The sequence below is a fragment of the Choristoneura fumiferana genome, chromosome 28 (assembly GCF_025370935.1).
Source record: "Choristoneura fumiferana chromosome 28, NRCan_CFum_1, whole genome shotgun sequence".
Lineage (NCBI taxonomy): Eukaryota > Metazoa > Arthropoda > Insecta > Lepidoptera > Tortricidae > Choristoneura > Choristoneura fumiferana.
In genome coordinates, this window is record NC_133499.1 from 6,470,357 (window position 1) to 6,495,859 (window position 25,503).

The 25,503-nt window shown below is 37.9% G+C and overlaps 2 protein-coding genes across 2 annotated transcripts in view; one reads left to right on the plus strand and one right to left on the minus strand.

Moving 5' to 3' along the window:
• Nucleotides 1-2,234, minus strand: part of LOC141443943 (SID1 transmembrane family member 1-like) — a 34,735-nt gene extending 32,501 nt beyond the window's left edge. Inside the window, exon 1 of the mRNA XM_074109365.1 lies at nt 1,965-2,234. Coding sequence (XP_073965466.1) covers nt 1,965-2,074 — 110 coding nt within the window. The 5' untranslated portion in view covers nt 2,075-2,234. The remainder of the gene's footprint in view (nt 1-1,964) is intronic.
• Nucleotides 2,235-3,927: 1,693 nt separating this feature from the next.
• LOC141443825 (wee1-like protein kinase) lies at nt 3,928-25,015 on the plus strand. The gene is made up of 11 exons (XM_074109190.1): nt 3,928-4,296; nt 7,759-7,868; nt 9,176-9,286; nt 10,045-10,136; nt 11,489-11,706; nt 14,217-14,363; nt 14,917-15,050; nt 16,360-16,485; nt 16,989-17,116; nt 18,974-19,140; nt 20,584-25,015. Exons 1-11 carry the CDS (start codon nt 4,070-4,072, stop codon nt 20,756-20,758), a joined length of 1,635 nt encoding a protein of 544 aa, XP_073965291.1. The 5' UTR covers nt 3,928-4,069; the 3' UTR covers nt 20,759-25,015.
• Nucleotides 25,016-25,503: the final 488 nt, after the last annotated feature.

Here is a 25,503-nt window from a genome sequence, read left to right on the forward strand (position 1 = left end):
TAATCGCTCCCGAAGTAGCAAAAATTGTGTCACCCCCTCCCCCCTCTATCTTGTAAACCGTTTGTCCAAAAAATATGCAAAAAAAATTGAAGGGTAACACTTAATAAATACTTTCAACGAAAATTGGTTTCAACATGATCGGATATACCGTTTTTTAAGTTATTGCCGACAAACTGCGCTTCTCAACAAAAGGACGTAAGTGCCGTGAAGATACGCTCTTTTTCTGGTAATAGATTTTAAGACTGTAGTAAGTGTTTTAATTGTGTTATAACGCACATAATATTACTTGATTTTTTTTGTACACTCTTGGCCAGGTTTTTTTTTTCAATTAAATTCATTTCAAATTCTTTATTTTGGACAAACAGAATATCCATAGAGTGTTAGTAAACAAACAAACAAAAGAAAATTTTATAACAAAAAATTGAACCAACTACAATAAAACCATGAAAATAATTTTCTACCAGTCTGAAGTTAGAGCCTCAGCAGGAGCCAGCAGAATTGAACCTATAGTCGTTTACCTCACCTACATACTATATATATATATATATTATTGAGGAGTCCTGGTGCTTCACCACTTGTTTCACCATATGCATTATGATGAGCATAAGTTGCTTAGCAACTGTGTTAAAGTAATTAAAATTCAACCAGTGAAGTACTTGTTATTGAGTAGTGGCTCTGTTGGTCAAATGTGGTCTTCATCATCAGTTCCACTTCACCAAATGATGATTTTTAAAGAGCAAATGCACAAGCTACAACTAAATATATCCAAATTACCATATGTGTCCCTACAATATTTATTTACTTAATTATTTTAAGAACACAAGGTCGTACATTAATGAGTATACAAGTAAACCAAAAACAATATAAAGACCTTGAGGTTCATAAATATTTGAAGAGTTCTCTCAATTTCATTAGGATCCAACCATCAGATCCTGCTTTCGTGTTTATGGGACCTAATTGAAGGCATTTCTAAACAAATGAGAAAAAACAAATCGGTTCATAAATGATGGAGTTCTGAGGTAACAAACATAAAAAATAAAATACAACCGAATTGATAACCTCCTTTTTTTGAAGTTGGTTAAAATTATGTTTTAATCTTAATCTAGTGTTAGTATTTAAGGACGGAGGAGTTTGTTTTTTCTGAAGGCATGAGGCACAAAAATAGAAACATAAGTGCAGATAGTCAAAGTCAAAATATCTTTATTCAATTTAAGCTATAACAAGCACTTATGAATGTCAAAAAGTCTGCCACCAGTTCAGAAAAACCTCTGTTGAGAAGAATCCAATTATGTTTGTATTTTTCCTTATCATTATGACAATTCCTGGAAGCACTAACCACATTACATCAATGTACTTTCCCAACCTCATATCTACCCCAATTGTATACAATAAATCAAAACTCTATCACACTAAACATAAAGATGATTCTAAAGGAATTTAATTTGGCCAGAGATGAGGTTGAGAAAGTAGTGATGATTTTTATTCCAAGCATTTATACAACTTATTAAGACAGAAGTGATTGTCAGTAGCTTAGTATAGTGGAGGCGAGGGGGTGGCAAAATTCCATAATAAATAATGCTGAATAATGTCTAGATAATAATATATTGCATAGTTTTGTTGCACCTATGATTCGGATCGATGAGAATAGGCACGAAATTTTCTATTACTTAAACTGTGACGAAATCGGGGAATTCCCGGGCCGCTGATGTCTACGCTACGCCACTGGTGATTGTAGATAAGTTAAAAATAATTGTGATTAATTGCTAACAAAAGTTACTGAAAATCAACATAAAACTATAGTACGTACGTCAGTACGTATAACGAGAGTGAAGTAAAAAAACTTGGAAAACCATTATATTAATTATTCATTTTTAACATGCCATAAAAGCGATCAGGACCTAATAATTTCTTATTAAATGGCGATAAAAACTATAAAAGTAAACAATATAATCAAAATAACTTACGTATTGTTGTAATTAAACACGATACCGTCTTTATTTTGCTGACACAAAGAAATATCAAGAAGGCATATCGCTACGCACAATCCTAGGAATTTACGTGCCATTGTCGACATAAAACTTGATTTCTGCACTTACAACACGGATTTTATTTTACTTTTAAAGTTCATGCTGATTAATTTGTGTTTCTTACGGGTATATTTCGATTTCCGGAATTCACTGCAGTATTCGCAAAAGAGAAGTATCGGTATCGTCTTAAATGTCAAGTCAAGTGTCAGTGTCAAAGAAAAATGTCATAACAAATTTCTGTTGCCATGTGGTATTTTTAAATTCCGTCAACACATTCGGCCCCAGTGTCACAACGTCTGTGACATTTTAGTACTTACTCCTATACCAGTGACACGTATTTGTGACTGCTGTGGAATATGCGTAGGCATAGCGTAAGTGCTTAGTGGATCGTCACATTCGGCTCCGGCAACGTTCCACTAAAAGCCCTTATGCTATGCCAGTCTTTAAGAGGTACGAATTCTGTTGACACACATGCGTGTCACCGGCGCATACGAGTAAGAGTTATTGATCGCAAACGTTGTGTTCCTGGTACTGGCCCCGGAATATGTTACGTCTGTGACTTTTTAGTTCTTACAAATACGTCTCACTGACATAGAAGTGACTGCTTGCTGTGGTATGCGTAGGCATAGCGTAAAGCTTAGTGGCTCGTTGCCGGGGCCGAACGTGTTAATTTCTGATAAAACATCTCATCCTGTTCTTTTCACGGCTCTAGTGCGGATTAAGGACTTCACAAATACCATTAAATTTCTTCATAGATGTGTGTGCGCTTCGGCACAAATTTTCCTTCACCGTAAAGCTCGTGGTAAATTTTAAATGTATTTCCGCACAAAAAAAAACAGAAACGCAATCCCATGACCCTCTACTTCAGAGGCCAAAGGCCAAACAAATAGAAAAAACTATCACGACTTTAACATTCATAATGCTATATTCATAGATGACAATCATAATTTTTATATTTTATTTGTTAATGCTAGGTTTCCATTAAGGTGTTAAAATTATACAGTCATAAGATCGCCACATTTATATATAAGTAATCTAATCCTGCCGTGAAGCAACAGTGCTTGCTTGCACTGTTATCTTTGGCCTCTAGGTTGGTAACGCATCGCATCTGCAATACCCCTGGTGTTGCAGATGTTTATGGGCGGTGGTGATCTCTTACCATCAGGAGACCCACCTGCTCGTTTGCCATCCAGTCGAATAAATAAAAAAAATATATAATTGAGGCCATTCATTTAATCGCATCATACATTAGATTCGGCAATTGAATTGAAATTACGGAATTTCACTAAATTCTCACGTGAATTCTCAAAAATTATATTACGATTTTCATTGAAGTTGCTTTAAAAACAACCGTACCAAATTTCATGACTGACTGATATTGACTTAAATTCGGTAAAAAGTGCATAGTCAATAACCGATAAAAAGCAAATAACACACTTCATGTATAACTGCTTCTCTATTTAACAATGGGCATGACACTTACAAAGAAAATGTCGTTTCCATTCCATTCAAGTTGGCTGACCTAGGATATATCCAACCATTTAGGTCAAACTCTGGCGATGGCAATACTGCAAACACGATGTCAATTTGTTATAATGGGTGCATTCGGTAAAAGCTACAATGTTTTTGTACTTTTAAATAATTTAATTAAAATGTATTTTTTTTCACGAAGCAGACAATTTTAAAGCATTTTTACTATATTTGCTGCAATTTTAACAAAAATCCGTTAATTTCTGTGAAACTAAACGCACTTTTATTTGTGAACGCTTTCATAAGTAGACCAATGGGACACGTAAAAGCGCCATCGTTATTTAAAAAAAATAACGCTGGCCAATGGGAGACCCGTATTCATCGCACCGGTTAAATACTGCGCTGTGATTGGCCGCGCACTTGAACAGGTGCTATGCGTCATCCGCCATAACGTACGTGAATTGAAAAAGTGTGCTTTGTTTAGGATTTTTGTTAATTTCAGTGCCGTATAAGTGTTCAAATTAAGTTTCAGTGTTATTATCGAGTGAAGTGTTATCGATGAGTTGTTAATCATGACCGAATGGTATAGGATGAATACAGGACAGAACAACAAGCTAAACTCAACAGAACTGTCTGAAGAAATGTCAGATTCTTTCAATGCATTTTCGGAAAATCTGAGTCCGATACCGCCGGTGTTTCCTAGGAAACTGGATTTTAGTTATCCTGACGACGAAGACAAGACAGATTCTCCGGCCCCTTCATCAATGAGTCCGCCTTACAGAAAAGTTAGAGCTTTAAGGTAAAAACTTTCACTCGATTGTACAACCAACACTACGTTACAATTTTAACATAAATTATGACCTTAAAATCGTGTCTAAATCACGTAAAATCCATAAGAACACTTAGTAAATAACGCCCGTTTGTTTTGTTTTCGAAGCAGGTGTTTCACGTCACGTATATCCTTCGAGAAAGTATGTTAATGTAATTCCATTTCGTTGAAAGGGTAACCAAACCACATTCCATATTCAAGATATTATTATTAGATGCATTCCACTTTAAAATTTGATCTGATAGGATGACTAATTTGACATGGTCAACGTTACTAAAATAGCATGTTCATTTATTTCGCAGAAACGATAATATACAACTCTATAACAGTATAAACGCCCAGGTAGGACAAAGGCACAGTTGTTTAATCGTTACATAGCTTACAAAACTACAAATCACACTTTTTTTTTTATACAATATAGACTTGCGTTTGGCCACAATCACGCCTGATGGAAAGCGAGGATGAGGCCTACGATGGAGCATGCTTGCCCAGTAAATGCTCATTCACCCTAGACTTGAAAGCGGCCAAATTGTAGTGTTCAGGAAACACAGTTGCAAGCAGGGAATTCCACTCATTTGCTGCATATGGCCAAAGTAAACTCCCACACTTTTAATTGCAGAATGACCATGCCTTTAGTTTGTGTTTGTTGAGAGGATATTTTCGTTAAGCAACTCAGATAGTGGTAGAAATGTGAATGCAACACCAAATAGTGTGCACAAGCTTTGCTATACTTATCAGCACTGAATCATGTTTATTCTGGACTCAAGTTGTTTCGGCAACAGACTCCTACTTCCTATTCCTGTTTTATACATGGCGCTAAGCCTAGGTACAGTCAGTTGCTAAAACATTGTATCTATTTGAACCGGTCAAAATATAATTATAGGCACAAAATTTGGCCCACTCTACATACAAAATTACCTATTACTGTATACATTTAAGGGCCAGATTTTCTGCCGCTCAGTGTATATGACAACATTATTTTGCCCGAGTACAATGTGTTTGTAGTGTTGCACAGGTTTTATACTTGACCCGATCATCTAAATTAAATCGGCCCGCGATAAACAATATTCAAATATTCGCGCTAAAAGCAAAAACAAATTACTTCAAGTAACTTGGATCCTAATTTCGATGCTTTAATAAATGAACAGTCATCACATGAAAACTATAAATTTATTGTAGATACCGGAATTGTAATTATTGTATATGGCCCATCTCTAAATCTATTTCCCCATCTCTGCTCTAAACCATTGTCAACTAAAAACTGAAAGTGTTTTGACTTGTTTAAACCTGTCTCCCAAAAATTAACCATCAGTGTGGCATGATTCTATTAGAACTGGTTTCTGAAACAGGTTTTTGTTTACTGTTTACTTTTTTTTAAGGAGTTTGGACAAGTCAGTCTCTTATTTAAGTTATTTTACAGTCAAAATTGTTTTTCTGACATTAGTCATGATGTGTAGGTAGTGCCATGAGAGTCGAAGTGAATGCATGTAATTACAGCTACATGAAGAACTGATTGCGTAAATGGAGAGCAAATGTGTGAAATTAATGAGTGAATGTCAAAATCCCGCTGTCATTACATGACATGTTCTTGTGTGTGTGACCTCAACTCTGGTGGCACTACCTGTATTTTTTAATTAACATATTTCATAATCCTCCGTTCTACTCTGGTAAAACCACAAAACACATTTCTATTAAGAAATTCAGTTAAAAATCAGTTAAAGTACAGTTGCTCACAATAAGAACATCTGATCACAGCTGTTCACACAAAAAATACACCCACAAAAAACATTTTGTCAATCTACTTTAAGCCTTACATTGGATGTATAGAGATATTTTTTGCTTGACTGTGTGGCATCACCTTTGTGTGGAAAAAATTGGTCTCATTCAAAATGGTGATCTTTGTAGTCAGATTAAAGATCAAATTTATATGCGTAGATGATTGGTTTAATTTTCAATGCACTTTGAGCTTTGTGTCATTTGGATTAAAGCTCCAAGTTTACATGAATTTGATGTTTTTTATGACTTGAAGTATTTTTTTTTATAATCTTGCTCAGGTGTTATCGTCTTTTGTAGTATGATGCAAGTGTGTACATCTGTAGTTTACTTTGTTATATTGAATCTAGACACGCAGTAGTGTAAAGCCAAGTTTGGAGAAAAATTGTGATTGGAAATTTCACTTTCACAAGTTTAAACAGTTTCTTCACCATGTTTTTCTTCATTGATAAAGATCATGGTAAATTTCACATTATTGTAGATCAGGTCAAACAAACAAGGACAATTATTATTATTAGTGTTATTTATGTATTGTATGTAAATGTGTGTATTTATGTATTTTATTTTATATTTAGTTATAGATGTATTAATGTTTTATATATGTGATGATGATGATGATGAGGTATTTGAGGTTTACATATGCATTTATATTTATTCAAATGTTTTGCTCTATTTGTCGATCCTTATTTTTTGATTGCTCCTCTACCACTCAAAGGTTGACTGGCAGAGATCCCTGCAGGGATAACTCCGCCTTTGTACTTAACACTTTACTTTTATTTATGTAACCTTTTTGTTTTTCCTTTTTGTACAATAAAGAGTATAAACAAAGAAACAAACAAACAACCGGTCAAGGGTCAAGGACAGCCGGTGAAATTACTGGCACTTGAGGTATCCCATCTTAGACCTCTAGGTTGGCAACGCATCTGCAATACCCCTGGTGTTGCAGATGTTTATGGGCGGTGGTGATCTCTTAACATCAGGAGACCCACTTGCTCGTTTGCCATCTAGTTGAATAAAAAAAAATTTACAACTTTAGGGTGGTAGACCACATTATTTGGAAGAGATGGGCCGAACATGGGTTTCACCGAATGCAAATATTCTGCCAAATGTTCGGTTTACCAAACCAAATATTTTTTCATGCAATTTAATCATGCAGCTCTTGATTAAAACAAAAAACTTACTTAATTTCTCACAATAAAGACCTGATTGATTATATTAACTTATTATTTTATTATAAAGATCACAGTAGCTTAATCTCCAAATAGCTGCATACTACTTAGGTATATTCTGTTTTTAATTAGTAACCATCTTTTTTATCTACTGTTATTGGAAATAAAGCAGAGCTACCGTGCCAACACAAACATGAAGCCTCACTGTACCTCATAAAAAGAACACATTTGACACAACTCATACATGGCTCAATACAGTAAAAATTTCCAGTACCATATTGCCGAACATTCGGTGATTTAGCCGAATATCCGGCCGTATACGAATATTCGGTAAACCGGCCGAATACCGAATATAAAACTAATATTTCGGCCCATCCCTAATATTAGGCTGATGGTACATGGGGCGGCTTAATCGGTATTGCACGCGGGCGTTCACACAGCGGCGGGTCTGTTGTAGATGTAGTTCATAATGGTTCTCCATTGTTTCCAGGCTCTTCGATAGTCCTCGCACTCCGAAGACGCTGCTCGAGAAATGCTCGACGCCGTCCCATAATACGTCGCGGTCGAGGCTGTTCCCTGCTAAACTGAACCCTCCGACGGGTAAGTTCATACACTCTTGACAGAGTGATTTTGGTCGGTAGTCGGTACTAGAGTTGGGACGAACTTGGGTTTCACCGAATACGAATATTCGGCCGAATGTTCAGTGAAACTTTTACCGAACCGAATATTCGGCATAGTTGATTCCTTTACGTAAACATTACAAGTCTGAACTTCTTTGCGCAAAGCGCGCGGATGGAAGCCTAACCCTCCCCCCCGCTACCCCCGCTGTATCCGATGTTGTTGTTGCAGTAAAGAGTAAAACTTCAACAAATGCTTATGTTTTGGTTATTATTTATTTGAAAAGTTTCTTTTAACATATCATAAAGCCTCGCTGTACCTCATAAAAATAATACATTTAACACCAACTTAACATGGCTCAATACAGTAAAAAGTTTGAGTACCACTTTGCCGAACAGTCGGTGATTTAGCCGAATATTCGGTATACTTGCCGAATATGCCGAATACCGAATATAAAACGAATATTCGGGCCATCCCTAGTCAGTACTTGTCCGGGGTGAGAGATATTTTAGTCATAATCTTTTGCCCAAATGCTTTTTTTCCACTGGGGTTTTTTTACTGATGCTTATTTTCAAAATCACGTTTTTCCCCAATTTTAATCAACTCTGAAACATGTGTGCGAATCAGAACAGAGAGAATGCTATTAGAAAAAAAAGATTTTGACCGTAAGCCTATGGAATAAATAAAAATAAATTAGGTGAGGACTTAAGAGCGTTTATACCTGCTGAGCTGGCAATGTTGCATTTAAGATAGTTTTTCTCGATTATTCCATAAAAATTGAATGAAAATTAAAAATGTGGTCTTATAGAACTCTTCTTAATATATAATTTAATGTGTCTACTCCAATAATTATTTGTTAAAAACTTTTATTTTCTTTAAAAACCGTTAATAAACATTAATTTGTTTTTAAAGAATATAAAAGTCTATCACAAATAATTATTGGAATAGGCACATTAACTTATATAATTAAGAAGAGTTCTATCAGACAACATTTTTAATTTTCATTAATTTTTTATGGAATAGGTCGAGAAAAACTAACAAAAATGCAACATTACCAGCTCAGCAGGTATAAACGCTCTTAAAATATAATCGTGTGTTAAACTTTTTTCTAATTTTAATGCGTTATTATTTACTGTCGTACATTCCTGATCGACAATTCCTGGGCGTACATTTTCCGCACCCAGGTATCTATCTCTGAATTTCTTTACCGTCATATCTCACTTGATAAAGTGGAGACAACTGCTAGCCGGTAGGAAAAAAAGACTAACCGTAGGTATATCTATCCGCAGGTATCACAACGGGCTCGAGTCACCACCTCCACCCACCGGACGAGGACAGTGCCCTGGGCAGCATGCACGAGGACAGACCAGTTGCCAACATCAACCCGTTTACACCGGATGGTGAGTTAGACAGTTCAGACAATGTTGTAGACCAGGGTTTCTCAAACTTATGGCTCCACATATCCCTGTTAAAGATTCTAGACGAGCGAACCCCTACCTAGACCCCCCCCCCCAAAGAAAGTAATAAAACTGGCTGTTGGAGAAACTAAGTTTACTTTTATTTCAATCATCATGATAATATAATGTATATTATTTATTTCAATAAAAGGTAACAAATATAGGTAAGAATCGTCTTGCCAACGAAAATACAAACTGAAACAAACAACAACAAATAACAAACAAATAAGTAACAAAATTTGGAGTTGAAAAAAAAAAATACAAAAAGACTCCAAAAACCAATCTTAATCATCTTGCCAGTCTTGCAGCCATCATCACGTAAACCTTGTCGCGAACCCCCTACCGTCGAATAGCGAACCCCTAGGGGTTCGCGTACCCCACTTTGAGAAACCCTGTTGTAGACGTTTTGAGTCAAACAACAATGTTAGACAGTAATAGATTGTGTTAAGCCGAGTTTAGACTTTCAAGAAAAATCGTGCAAGGTGCATTACATTGCGAGGCCGTAAAGCCAACGAGTTTGCAGTGGTCAATCGAGCGCCGCAATGTAATGCAACTTGCACGATTTTTCTTGCAAGTCTAAACTCGGCTTTAGACACTATAAACAGATTTTTAATTTGTTTTGCTTTGGCAAATGTATGGAATGCGATTCAGTTACTGTAAAAAGCAAAATAAATGTATTTATATTGTTTATTTGTTTGCAGGTCAAGCTTTGAACAAGAAGAAGCGAGCCCTGTCCAAAACGCCGACCTCTATGGGAGACGCGACGCCTGAACAGCCTGCCAAGAGATTAAGAGTAAGAGAGATGGCTATAACTTATCAATAATTAACCTTTACCCGCGTATTAATATCTGTCGGCTGTCATTTACACTTACTTGTTAATTTACTTTGCTGTACATTGCCGGCAATTATAATTTTGTTAGAATGTTAACAAAGTCTGAATTTTAGTTTATTGATTAAATTAATATCTATCATTGTTAAGTTACACAGATACGTTTCTTTAAACTCCCTTAACAAAAGCCTGATTGCCGGTAACACACTGTATGTATAAATATACGTTTTGTGTATTTAAAAAGGGGGGGGGGTGGTCATTGGGATCATGACCAATTGATTAACCCCTAAGACAACATAAGGTAGGTATTTTTTTAAACTCATTATTTTTGTATTCCTGCGACAAAAGAGGAGATTTGATTTAGTTATGACTAGAGTCTTGCATTTGCATGTTGCTGTGCCTTTGCATTATATGTATCGGTTGTAGCTTTGTCGACGTTTTTTTATTTTTGAAAAACGAGCAAGTGGATCTCCTGATGGTAAGAAATCACAGGGGTATTGCAGATGCGTTGCCAACAGGCCTAAGATGGGATACTTCAAGTGCCAGTAATTTCACCGGCTGTCTTACTCTCCACGCTGAAACACAACAGTGCAAGCACTGTCATCTACGTAATAAAAAAAAACTCATTTAATTCGGAAAACAGGTTCCATATGTTGCTAGTGACAATTAGCTTAAATGCTATGTTCGTTACAATAGAAATAAGAATAAAAATAATATAAAAAGGGTCAAACAATAATAGTATGTACGTGACCACCTCACCGATCCCCATTTCTCACATGGAGATCTATGACGCGTCCAAGGACCGTAATAACTTGGCAGACGACAGTCGGAGCGCAGGAATGTCTGCTGGTGCTTGGCAGGCTCTTGGAGTCCAAATGAGTCCCTTGCGATTAAAGCGGGAGACGTCCTATACAGCGTTTATTTTTGAACTAGAAAAAAACTGTAACTAGAAAAAGAATCAAGTGCTGTGAACCGATATCAAAACAAATTTTCAATTTAGAATTAACTACCAGAGCGTAATAAATTTTTGAAATATTTTCGAGCAGCAATGTACGTACAATCATTTGATACGAGAGAGAAACGTTCTGTGACAGCTGTCACGTCAACAAGTGCGACGTTTTGAATAAAAACAAAGTAGTATCACGTAGTGATAGATTGCGTGCTTATTAATTTTATAAGGAAAATAATAAGTCTATTTTTTTACTAAAACATAATAAAATGTGATTATTAGGGCCTTCACTTAACTACCCTTAAAGTTTGAGGAAGTATCAAAAATACACGCTCTACATATATAATAAGTTCGCATCCACTTGCAGGAATCCAACATATCCCGCTACAACGTGGAGTTCATCGAGCTCGGTGTGATCGGTCGCGGCGAGTTCGGGCTGGTGACCCGCTGCGTCAACAAGCTGGACGGCTGCGTGTACGCGCTCAAGCGGTCGCTGCGGCCCGTCGCCGGCTCGGCCGCCGAGCGCGCCGCGCTCACTGAGGTCTACGCGCACGCCGTGCTCGGGAAACACGCGCACGTCGTCAGGTGACCTTTATACACATTACATTACAGCAGAGACAGTTCGCGCTGGTCACCCGCTGCGTCAACAAGCTGGACGGCTGCGTGTACGCGCTCAAGCGGTCGCTGCGGCCCGTCGCCGGCTCGGCCGCCGAGCGCGCCGCGCTCACTGAGGTCTACGCGCACGCCGTGCTCGGGAAACACGCGCACGTCGTCAGGTGACCTTTATACACATTACATTACAGCAGAGACAGCGTTATACACATGCAAGACAGCGTTGTAGACACTTCAGACAGCGTTATAGATACTTCAGACAGCGTTATAGACACGCAAGACAGCGTTGTAGACACTTCAGACAGCGTTATAGATACTTCAGACAGCGTTATAGACACGCAAGACAGCGTTGTAGACACTTCAGACAGCGTTATAGATACTTCAGACAGCGTTATAGACACTCAAGACAGCGTTATAGACTACTCGTGACCACAGCCACTGTAATGTGGTTGAAACGTCGAGGTAAATAAATATTACTCGTGTATTTTAGCGTGATAAGCCGTTTGTGGTATTTTGACTATGAGCGTTATAATCAGTTTAGACAGCATTAAAGACACTTTACACTGGGTTATAGACATTTTGGACAGCATTATAGACGCTTCAGACATCACTATAGACACTTAAGACAGATTAAAACAGTTTTCGACGCTTCAGCCAGCTTTATGACACGTCTGACAGAGATATAGACACTTTAGATAACGTTATAGACACTTCGGATAGCTTTATAGACAGCCGCAGACTATTATAGGCATTTCAAACAGCATTATACCATAGTAAAATAGAACAAGTAGGTTCACTACGAACAAAAGTACATCGCGCGGCTTAAATGTGTGCGCGCCGGTTGGCGCCGGTACGCACGCACGCGCCGCACGCACACACTGATAGTTTAAGGAGGATTAAGTTTTCTTTAGTCAAGGCTGCGCTGCCGTCGGCGCCGTACGTTTTGATTTTAGCTCGCTCGTCTTGCGCGATGATCACCTTTTACGTTCGCGTACTCGTACTTACGTATTTTTTGTATTCATCATCATCATCCCAGCCTATATACGTCCCACTGCTGGGTACAGGCCTCCTCTCAGAACAAGAGGGCTTGAGCCATAGTTCCCACGCGGGCCCAGTGCGGATTGGAACTTCACACGCACCATTGAATTGCTTCGCAGGTTTGTGCAGGTTTCCTCACGATGTTTTCCTTCACCGCATAGCTCGTGGTAAATTTCAAATGTAATTCCGCACATGAATTTCGAAAAAACTCACGAGGTGCGAGCCGGGGTTTGAACCCACGACCCTCTGCTTGAGAGGCGATAGGTCAAACCACTAGGCCACCACGGCTCTTTTTTGTATTAGGTAGTTGTAAATTAGTAGTATATAAGTGTAGTGTGATAGTTTCATGCAGACACATAAAAAAATTATAGATACCTTCCTACCTATAAACAATATAGTTATAGTATTATGTGTAGGAAATTATAAAATATATAAATATATTTTTAAATTTAGTTAATAATAATAAATAATAGAGCGGCAAAGAATCTCGTTTCTCTAGACACAGATATTAGACATTTTTAAGATAACTTTCATACTAAAATTATTTGCCGGTAGGTAATTAATTAATCTAAAATAGACACCGACAACCCTAAGTAATAAAAGCCTAACCCCAACCCCCCCCCCCCCTAATAGTACCCTAAGTAGTTAATAAACCAGTTTTCTTTCTTTCTTTCTTTCTAAACGTCCGCGCCGGAGTAGGCAGTTAAGTCTCCTACTTGTTCTATTTTACCATGATTATACACTTCCTGGGACAAACGGTCCAGTTAGGTAGGTCCAACTTTGAGAAAGAGATCACTCGTCGAATCCGACTCGGCTGGGCAGCGTTCGGGAAGCTTCGCAGTGTCTTTTCGTCCAAATTACCGCAGTGTCTTTTCGTCCAAATTACCGCAGTGTTTGAAGTCAAAAGTCTTTGACCAGTGTGTGTTGCCAGTGATGACATGCGGATCTGAGACGTGGGCGCTAACGATGGGCCTCATGAGAAAACTCAAAGTCACTCAGAGGGCTATGGAGAGGGCTATGCTCGGGGTTTCTCTGCGGGATAGAATTAGAAATGATGATATCCGCAGTAGAACTAAGGTTACCGACATAGCCCGAAGAATTGCGAAACTAAAGTGGCAGTGGGCGGGGCACATTGCTCGCAGGACGGATGCCGATGGGGTCAGAAGGTTCTCTAATGGCGTCCGCGGACCGGGAGACGAGCTGTCGGTAGGTCTCCAACAAGATGGAGCGACGACTTGGTTAAGATCGCGGGATCGCGGTGGATTGGATGCAAGCACAAGACCGGTCTGAGTGGAGAGCCTTGGGGGAGGCCTATGTCCAGCAGTGGACGTCTTTCGGCTGACATGATGATGATGATACACTTCAGACAGCGTTATAGACACTTCAGATTGTTTTATAGACATACATGTTAAGTTTAACCAACTTGTTTTATATATTTTTCACAGATACTACTCAGCATGGGCGGAAGATGACCACATGATCATACAAAACGAGTATTGTTCTGGGGGCAGTCTGCAGCAAATGATGGAAAAAGGGCCGCTGCCGGAGAGCGAGCTGTTGCTTCTGATGGCGCATGTCGCCGACGGATTGGCGTGAGTGTTACTCCGTATCATATTATGGTCGTAATAGCAACGAGTCCGGCGGGACCGATGAACGGTGGAGCAGACGAGTCCTCGAATGGAGGCCACGGACGGGAAAACGTAGGGCGCCCTGAGGCACGGTGGACGGATGGCCTTAACCTGTCCGTCATCAGGAACCTCGCACTCATTACTCCCTTTATATCCCAGAGGCACACATTTGAGCCCAAGATGGCGATACCCTTAGTACCCAGATCATGCGCGGTGCTGAACGTGGGTTCAAACCCCGGCCCGCACCTCTTGAGTTTTTCCAAATTCATGTGCGAAATAACATTTGAAATTCACCACGAGCTTTACGCCGAAGGAAAACGTCGCGAGGAAACCTGCACACGCTTGTGAAGTAATTCAATGGTGCGTGTGAAATTCCCAATCCGCACTGGGCCCGCGTGGGAACTACGGCCCAAGCCCTCACATTCTGAGAGGAGGCCTGTGCCCAGCAGTGTGACGTAAATAGGTTGTGATGATAATGATGATGATGATGACTATAATTTGTAACGTTCGTCCACAGTTACATACACTCGCTCCAACTGGTCCACATGGACGTGAAGCCGGGCAACATATTCGTGTGCAGTCGGGAGGGCGAGCCGGCCGCCGACTCCGACGATGACGAATACGCCGCCAACACGCACATCTATAAGATAGGTGAGAGTGAGACCAACACACGCCCTGCCCACAGTCATATGACCACAGTTACACGTCGACAGTTACATGCCCACATATGCACTACCACAGTTACACGACCACTGTTACAAGCTTACAGTTATGTGCTCACAGTTACATGAACTTATCAAATTATTTAATTTCAAAATTTCTAATCATTTATTCAGTAAATAGGCCGCAATGGGCACTTTTACACGTCATTTTTTAAACTACCAGCGCTTTCGGAAAGACCATCATTGCCAAGAAGAATGCGCCGCAAGAAACTTGGCAGAAAGTCATTTTTTCAAAATAAAATAATTACATATAAAATACTTAAAAACTACAGTATACAATTAAAGAAAAAAATACAAAAAATATATAATAATAATACAGGGATGTACGAGGTCCATTAGTTACAAAACTAAACACTAACTATATCTACGTTCAGTGGAAGTGCAGAATGCTTCCACCGTCATAAATAAAATAATAATAATTATTATTTAATTCTGAAATATACATTTCAGGTCAAGTAACCATTAAGCTTTTGGATTCCGAAGGCAAGCTCACGTCTGCCGCCCCCAAAGCATATCAAAATAATATCAAAATATATGACCACAACAACATGCCCATAGATACACTGCTACAGTTACACGCCCACAGATATACGCTCACAGTTATGCGCCCCCACATATACGCTCACAGTTACGCGCCCACAGATATACGCACACAGTTGCATGCTCACTGTTACCACGCTCACAGATGCACGCCCACAATAACATGCTGGCATCGACATGCTCACATGGTTTTATAATGTATTTATAAACTTATGTATACATTGTATATCAAAAATCATCATTCATCAAGTATCTTAAAGTTTGTCAGTTGTATTTTGTTAATTTTCTTTTGTACAATAAAGAGTTTACATACATACATACATACAAATTTATACAATGTATATCAAATTTTTGCGTAAAAGCTCAACAAGCATATTTTATGGCAAAGGACTTTATGACAAATAGAATTAATGAAATCTACATGCTCACAGCTGCATTCCTTCAGTTACATACCCACTTTGTATTTTTGACATGAAACTACCGTGACTCATTAAATGATATTGTAACGCATAACTCACGTCTTAAATCGAGTTTAGCTCGTCATGTTTCGGGCGAGCAGAGCGGCAGCCGCCGAGTCGCGTTGCTCCTAGGAAGAAGGGCTACGAAACAGCCCGAAACATGACGAGCCTTAAGACTAGTTATCCGTTACAATATCACTTTGTATTTATTGAAACACGTATTTGCATTGCCGTTTTTAGGTGACCTAGGCCATGTGACTTGCGTGTCATCGCCGAGGGTCGAAGAGGGGGACTGCAGGTACCTAACGCGAGAGATTATACAAGAGGATCTAGCGCATCTCACCAAATCGGACATATTCGCTTTTGGTGAGTATAAGTTGCAAGTTTTTGTTAGCTTGTAAACCACAAATAGAAGTAAAATTGGCAATCTTTGTAGATACCATCAGCTAAATATGAGAGAGAGAGAGAGAGACATTTATTTACACATATTCGATACACAGAAAAAACACGTTAGGAAGAAATAATAATTAAAAAAAAAAACATCGAATAGTATAAATTGGGGCCCACTTAGCATAATGTTGCGGCAAGCCACAACGCTGTTTTTCAGTGGGACCCATTAAAACTAAACACATAAAGACATATACACACTAGGCTGTGAAGACACGAATGCCAGCGGAAGGTAGTAGTGAGTAGTAGTAATCGTTTGCATGTCATAAAACAATAATGCCGATAGACATGTCTGTCAACTGGAAAGTTCGACTTTAGCGTCATCTCATTTGATAAGAACTTGTTTAAAAATTGTCAGACCACTTATTGGGCTGATGGTACAATGAAGTTTTACATACATAAACATGGGTTTTTTTTTTCAGGTCTAACGTTATTCGAGGCGGCGGGCGGCGGTCCCTTGCCTAAAAACGGTCCCGCGTGGCAATCCATCCGGGACGGCATTTTACCGGAGCTCCCCAATGTCTCTAGAGAGTTCTATCAGCTATTAACGGTAAGCACAAAGTAGATAATATAACAGAGACACCACCTAGTACAAGCCAATGGTATCACCCTAATTCTGGCTATTTTCCTTTCCTTCGATTTTCCAATAGATGGCACCAGTGAAAACACAAATAACACGATACGTATTGCCATCTAGTGAGACACTAAGGTACGGTACACTGACAACAACCAACAAGCTCCCAACTGAGCCTAGACGAGAAGAGATACGCATGATGTCTCTGTCTTATTTACGTCGTTAGAAGAGAATGGCATGTGTCTCTCAAATAGTTTCGGCGAAATATAGTATATAGTATAATAGCCCAGCAAGCGCATTTCGGTTACTCGCCATCTAGCGTCACAATGAGGGCTATCGCGTATGAATTTGCCGCTAGAGGCGCTAGTGTAGCGCGAGGTCTCCGAAATGTCAAATCTCATAGTTTTTGGGTGAGCTACGCGGGTTTATTTATAATTAGAATAATTTTGTGAATATTTTGCAATATCTGAATCTAATTATGGCAAATATGCGTTCCAGGGCAATTAATGTCTGTGTTTTGAGACAGTTTTGTCTTTCGGAAACCTTTTTCCTCCCTTTTTTCCGAACAAAACGGGGACTATGCAACACTGGCATGCTCGATATTTTTATGGTACGGTTTTAAGGTGTATTAAATATGATTTTAATCTAAACTTTGTCTTTACGCCCGTAATAACAGACTTTGAAAGCCATACTTAAATACCTCACGCAACAGTGCGCCATCTAGTGAGACAAAAAACGATAGCCCTCATTGCAAAACACTACGAAAGCCTCATAGCTGAAATGTAGCCACATGCCTTTACTTTCGTATTCTCAATTTATTATTTATGGTGTTTCTTATCTTCAAATTAAGGAGTTGAATTAAAGTTGATGTGAAGTTGTGTTAATAAAATATGCTAGTCTTTATTTTAATCTCAATATTTCTACTTAATTCGGCTTATTCAAATTTTATAATTTACAAATGTTAATGGTAGTGCCATCTATTGCTGTTTTTTAGTATTAAATATAGCTTGTAGGGGTTGATAGGCCATGACGGTAAGCTATTGCTTGGTTGATAGCGCTGTGACAGATGTAAGGAGAAATAGACCAAGGCACAAGTGTGATCGTATAAGGATTTCGTTTTAGCCTTTTGAGATGTGAGACCCTAAAAAAAATTATTACTAAATGGCAAAGTCAAATTATCTGTACCTATTCTATCATCAATTTAGGCTATGAATGTCAAAAAATCTACCGCTGGTCCAGAAAAACTTACTTATATGTGAAGAAGAATCCATATTAATCTTAATACCTTTAAACGAGCAATTCTTGTGTATATCCATACTAATATTATAAATGCGAAAGTGTGTGTTTGTATGTTTGTCCGTCATTCACGTCGAAACGGAGCGATGGATATACGTGATTTTTGGCATATGGGCCAAAGAGTGAAATAGGCTACTTTGAATCCCGGAAAAATGCACAGTTCCCGAGGAAGCAGCGCGCGACAACCGAATTCCACACGGGCGAAGCCGCGGGCAAAAGCTAGTCTAGAAATACACTCAAGAACATATATTATTTACATTTCTGAATGTATTTTCAAACATCCCTGTCCATGATATAATCATTAATATTATAATTAGTGTTAGATATTGATGTGTTTTTGACAATACATTTGAAGTTCGTATCTATTTGATCGGAATGTATTATTTTGGAATTTTGTCATTAATATAAAATTGTATGCAATTTCCGTTTTGCTTTTAGCCAAGTTTACATTAACATACAATACATGTGTATGACCGTATTGCCGTCAGTCACAAATAGTTTGTGTATTTTGTATTTATATGCATGTTAATTCAACAGAAAATGATCGACCCGGATCCGAACCAGCGACCCTCAGCGAGCAGGTTACGTAAACATCCACTGCTCCACCCAGCTGGCAGCAAAAGTAAATCACAACTGACGAGGGAACTGGCGGCAGCCAAACTAAAGAACGAACTGCTTACGAAGAAGCTCGATGAGTATGCAAGGTAAGAAAAAAAAACAAAAATTACATATTTATTACACCTGTCAAAATACGAAACAGCTGTGAAACGATCTTGATGTTTGACACCTGTCAAGCGATTTTACAGCGTAAAGATGGCTCGTCGTGTAATTTAAAGTACCAGGGTGACATGGCTTAAAGGAGCTACTCTCGAACTAGAGGTATTGTAATTTCAAGGAACTCAGATAATTCTAGAAATACATTGACTCTTTGTTACTAAGTACCAGGGTAGCAGCTTACAAGGGAGTTTTTTCGGATTTGAAATTAACTTAGAAGTAAGTAGATTCTACCCAGCTGGCAGCAAAAGTAAATCACAACTGACGAGGGCCAGCCAGCTCGATGTGTATGCAAGGTAAGAAAAAAAAACACATACTTATTAATTACACCAGTCAAACTAAGTAAGAGAGAAAGAGACTGCTAAAATTGGAGAAATCTACGAATAACACGACGCTGGCAAAAATGGTTTCTCAAGAGGACCGGTTCCGGATGGCTTGTGTAATTGAAAGTACCAGGATGACATAGCTTCAAGGAGTTGGTCGCGTTTTAGAGGTATGTATTTCAGGAAGCCTAAATAAATATAGAAATTTCTAGAAATACGGTGTCTTTGTGTTACTGAGTACCAGGGTAGCAGCTTTGAAGGGAGTTCTTTCAGATTTGAAATCAGTTTAGAAGTAGATTCTTGCAGCAAGAGCAAATCACATCTGATGAGAGAAATGAACCCAATTGCATAACAAATTACAAGCACAGTATAACAAGTTATTCTTAAAACTTGTTATTCTGTGCTAATAGTATTAGCGATTTTGTATTGAAATTTGTTATGCAATTGGGCCCTGGAACTATGCAACTAAACTTACTGATCCCTGATATAAATTAATAATAATATTAATAAATAAATAAACAAACAACAGTTGCTCTTTTAAAAGTAAGGTTTTAAGTTTTTTTCTAACACTCGAGACCTTAATAGAAACTACTAAAATTCGTCGAATGTAAAATTATGTGATATTTCCCAAGACCACAATCTCCCCCACGTGAGATTAGGTGAGGTTTGGCTGGGGACGCTCGATTTTTATGAAAATTTGCACTTTAAAGTTGAATATTTCGCAAACAGATCACTGAATCGAAAAATCGTTTCGGCAACCCCAATTGGTTTTAAAATACCTATCCAACGACACCCCACACTATGGGAAAAACCGATAAAAAAACACCCCCACTTTTAGTCTATGTTTCGTCTATTTTTTTATTTGATCACTTTGTCGTCGTGATTGATATGTATATTCACGCCAAATAACAGCTTTCTAGTACTAACGTTCTCTGAGCTTCAGACAGACGGACAGACATAGCGAAACTATAAGGGTTCCTAGTTGTCTACGGAACCGTAAAAAAGAAGTCCGTAGACTAAAATGCTATAACATTACTTTTACACTTTCAGGTGTTTAAAATCACTGACACCCAACCGTCTGGTGCCCCAAGACTCCGCTAAGTTCAGGACCAGATCTGCAAAGCGAATGCAGAAGCCTCGCGACACGCATCTCATGGACATCATGCAGACCAGTTCACCCGTCCACCGCCTAGATAGGCGGACGGACAGACGGAAGAAAGTATAAGTATAGGTACATAGTATTAAGCATAAAAGTAGCATGTGTATTTTCTATGGTTACAGTCGAAGGCCAAGGTGAATCGTAAGAGGGTACAGTTATAGTGAATAATCGTCGGCTGAGGTGTCAGACCTCGTAACTCCATCAGATCACATTTTAAAGAAGGCAAAAAAATTATCACCAAAAATATGAAGGATTGTTCTGGTTTTATATATATCTTATAATACGATTATTAAAATTATTAGGAATAATATTTTGATTTAATATATAAAAATGGAGTAACGAAAATTTGCTTGAAAAGAAGTATTAGGTTTTGGAGTCTGACACGTTAGTCGACGTTATGTATTTCTGTGAAAAGTTTGATCTCAATACGACTGCACCCGTCAATCAATAGGGAATATAATTGCAATGTTCTGCCGTCAGAATGCAGCATGGCACAAACCGTAAACAGTTTTTTTTAATGTCTTAAATATGAATGTCCATAATACTCGTACCATATTATTTCAATTATTTTTTTGGAAATATAGCTCTGTTATTACTATCGATGTAAATATCATGGTTATTTTGTTACAAAATAAATATTTCATGATCCGTATGTTTCATGAACTATAAAGAGAACTGACGTTGTCATGGTGGTTTGTGCTAGGGTCGCATCTGCGCAGTTTTGCGTAATATTCCCTATTATTATATAAATTTGTGACATTTCCGTAACGTTATTTAGTGTCAAATGTCAATTGAGACCGCGATAATTACGAACCTTTCCGATGAAACGATAGAAAACTGTTATACACTATAATCTGTAATGTAAAAAAACTTGCAAACAAACAACCAAACTGAACTTTCCTAATTTTATCGTACTTCAATGCCAGTTATTTAATATGTACTATTTCTAGTATATTTTGAAATGAAACATAATTGATATGTATAAGACAAAACGAAATTAAAATACGGGCAGACAATTAGCTTGTTTGCAATTTTCACCTTGATTGGCTTTAGAATGTACTTAGGATTTCATTAGGTTTGTGGAATAACTCAAGATAACATACAACGAACACATCGTGGCCTGTTAGATGGAAAAAATAAAAAGCTTTTTGTGACAGTCATTTTGCATAAAGGTATGTAAGGCGTTAATTATTGTATGAAATCTCGGGGACCCCAGCCGTATTTTTTTCTCAAGTTTACCACTCCTTTATTTATCTGTGACAAATGTCAAGCTGCGAGTTTGAATATCAATTTGAGATTTTACAACCCCCACGATCAAATATTACAAAAAATATTCGCTCGTTTTGCTAAGATTCTTATTGCCTTATCCATAGGCTTCAGTTATCATTAGATAGGCTGCAAAATACTGTCATTAGGATCATTTTTAAATGACTGTCCCGCTGACGCTTATTATTTAATAACAGAGTGAGAGGGATGGTACGATGCGAACTTTGCTTTTCGATTTAGTAGCCCCTCAGATGTAGTAAATAATCTGTTCCCATCGTGAAAATTACGAATACTCGACTTCTTCCGAATTTTAACTTTTAACTTTCGTGTTGTGACAAATGTCAAACCACGAGTTTCAAGTATATCATACGGAGTTGTTATAACCCCCACGATTGAATTATTAAGTCCAAGGTTCGATCCTACTCGCATAATTGAGCTACTTTTGTTCTACAACTTTTTTTAAATATGATCACTGTTATTTGTTTTTTTCATACAGATTAAATGTAATTTTCAATGTCGCGATACAATACAAAATTGACAGCACATTGATAAATGTTATCTATCAGTTGTCAAATTAATGTCAAAAATTATTTAAAGGCCCCCGTATATACTGAAAATACCACCACCAACCACCATCGTAACACCGAAATGTCACGATTAAACTTTGAGATTCAATATAGGTATTATCTAAATTCAAGTTGTTTGAAAATGTTATAAAACAAAAGTAGCTTAGCTTAGTTATGGGAGTAGAATCGAACCTTGAATTTAAAGCCCCCATGGTCAAAGACAAGAATCGATAGGACAAGAATCCATTAGAAATCTCAACTTTGGTGTTAACCACTCTATATCGATAAATCTCTCATCGAAAATACAAAATGAGACATGGATGCACAGAAAAACAGAAAAAGTGACCAGCGCTGGGAATGGAACCCAGGTCTTCAGCATTCCGTGCCGCGTGCCATACCCCATACACCACCACTGGACAGAAGTACAGACACGAATTTCTCCTATGCACACATATCTCAGGTTCCTTTTTTCTACTACGCTACTTAAGCGGCAGCACTATAGGAGAAATTCGTGGACTCCTGTCCAGTGGTGGTGTATATGGCACGCGGCACGGAATGCTGAGAACCTGGGTTCGATTCCCAGCGCCGGTCTCTTTTTCTGGTATTTCTGTACATCCATGTCTCAGTTTGTATTTTCGATAAGTTTTACGGGATGACCGTAAAAGTAACAAATTTGGAGTTGAAATAAAAAATACAAAAAGACTCCAAATAACCAATCATGACAAATCTCTCGTTGCGACCTTCCCTTACCCTGTCTTATCTACTGTTGCCGACAGAAGTAGCATTACAAACACGAACGTTTCCGAGTAAATACGATGGGAAATGATAACTATATTTGTAATATCCCTTTGTACAGTCAAACATGTAGATTAACTATAAAAAACATGTAATGAGAAATTGTCGATGTATTTTTTTAAATAGCTTTTTGAATTCGGAGAAGTTGATAGGGAACGCTTTGGTCTAACTGGATAGCTTGGCACGGTGAGCTCAGAAGCGTTGGTTCAAATTCAGTTAGCGTTAAAAATATATAAAAAAATGATTCGTTTCGGGATTCTATCGTGAAATATTTCAATAACAACCGATTTGAATGGTTTGCATGATGGCTTTGACTGTACTTAAGTGCTTTTTAAAATATAATACAAAAAAAACCCTTACATAATTTTTTTTATCTTTTGGCTGTAAGGTCGTTGTGTTTCAAACAGGGTTTGTATAGAGATACGATACTATGTCCTATCTTTGTGGTTGTGTACTTTAGGTTACCACAACAATCGATCGATCATTGACGTGCAACCGATTGGTGTGATAGGTTTGGCTGATCGACGGATACCGATCGATAAATGATTGATCGACTGGTGTAGTACAAACTGTCGGTCGACCAATCCATTCTACCATCGATCAACGCATCAATAAAAGATTGATCGAGTGGTGTAGTACAAACTGTCGGCCGACCAATCCATTCTGCCATTGATCAAGGCATCATTAGACGATCGATCGACGTCGACCAATCTTTTCTACGATCGATGCAATGGATATAGATTAATTGCAAATAAATAGAGAGCCAAATTCGTAAAAAGAAGAATTCTACACCCGTTTAATGACAATTTGACAAATAAAGACATCAATTATTAAAATAATTTTATACGCGAAATTTAACTTGTTTAAATTACTCACAAGTAACAAATAGCTTTGGTCTCACATTGCCCTATGGTTTATACTTTCGAAATAACACGAAAACCATGCTCCGTGGTTACATGTAAGAAACGGCTGTCTGTGCGACATGTATATGTATTTTTTTGTGAAAAAACACTTACCTAACTTCCATTCCGATGAAAAACGTTTCGAAACAATCCGGAACATTCCGAATTAATTTTAAAATAACTTGAAATTGTATGAAAATATAAATGTCGCAAAGACGCAGCTGTGTCGTACGTCTGATCGTGGTAGGGTGGTTTTAGTACATTAACCCCTTGCTTCACCATCCATTGATAAATTTATCTGACGGATAAATGTGGATGCCGTCTCTGTTTGTTTTGTTCAAATAGATGGAGACGGCATATTATGATATTGACAAAATAAACTTCAAAGTAGTATCCTATCACTCATGTGGCCTTAGTACATTTTCGTATTGAAAAATACAAAATTTGTCTAAAAATTGCTATTTTTTGTGGTATTCATCAAAAAATTTGTATGAATGTCGTTATTTTCATACAATATCGTTATATCAAACAACACACTCTTAAATATTGATGTCTGCAGGCTTCCATACAAAATAGTAGAAATTGAGAGAGCCAATTTCTACATAACTCTTACATTACTGACGTATCCTACTAATAAATGAAACTAACCCTATTAAACGAAAATTGTGTCTATGTATGTGAAATAGAAGAAAATGTGTGTCTGTATTTTTTTTTATATTTCATCTGTTTTTAGGTTATTCGTAACAAAAATCCGAAAATACGAACATACCAAAATATAAATCTTTCCTCTTTATCCCTACTAATATTATAAATGCGAAAGTAACTCTGTCTGTCTGTCTGTCTGTCTGTCTGTCTGTTACGCTTTCACGTCGAAACCACTGAACCGATTTGATGAAATTTGGTATATAGATATTTTGAACCCCAAGGATAACATAGGATACCTTTTATTCCGGTAGAGGCGCCACCGCGCGATAACCTAGATCCGCGCAGACGAAGTCGCGGCTTAAGCTAGTAATAAATAAAGATTACTAATTCTCTAATTAGATTATCAATTAGACATTTTAAGGGGTTCCGTACCCAAAGCGACCAACGGGACCCTATTACTAAGACTTCACTGTCTGTCCGTCACAGGGTTTTCGGTTTGGACTCGTTTGATCGCTCGAAAAAGTACAGTCAGCAAAAAAACTTGTAATATAATTTTTATTTAAAACTTAACTGATTTTTTTTGGATTGTACGGAGTTACGGAACCCTTTATGTACGAGTCCAACCCGCATTTGACCG

Excerpts from the sequence above, each read along its gene's own strand:
- LOC141443825 (XM_074109190.1), top strand. The coding sequence starts at position 4,070 with ATGACCGAATGGTATAGGATGAATACAGGACAGAACAACAAGCTAAAC. Across the intron at positions 11,707-14,216 it reads AAACACGCGCACGTCGTCAG|ATACTACTCAGCATGGGCGG; the intron begins GTGACCTTTATA and ends TATTTTTCACAG. Across the intron at positions 15,051-16,359 it reads CACGCACATCTATAAGATAG|GTGACCTAGGCCATGTGACT; the intron begins GTGAGAGTGAGA and ends TGCCGTTTTTAG.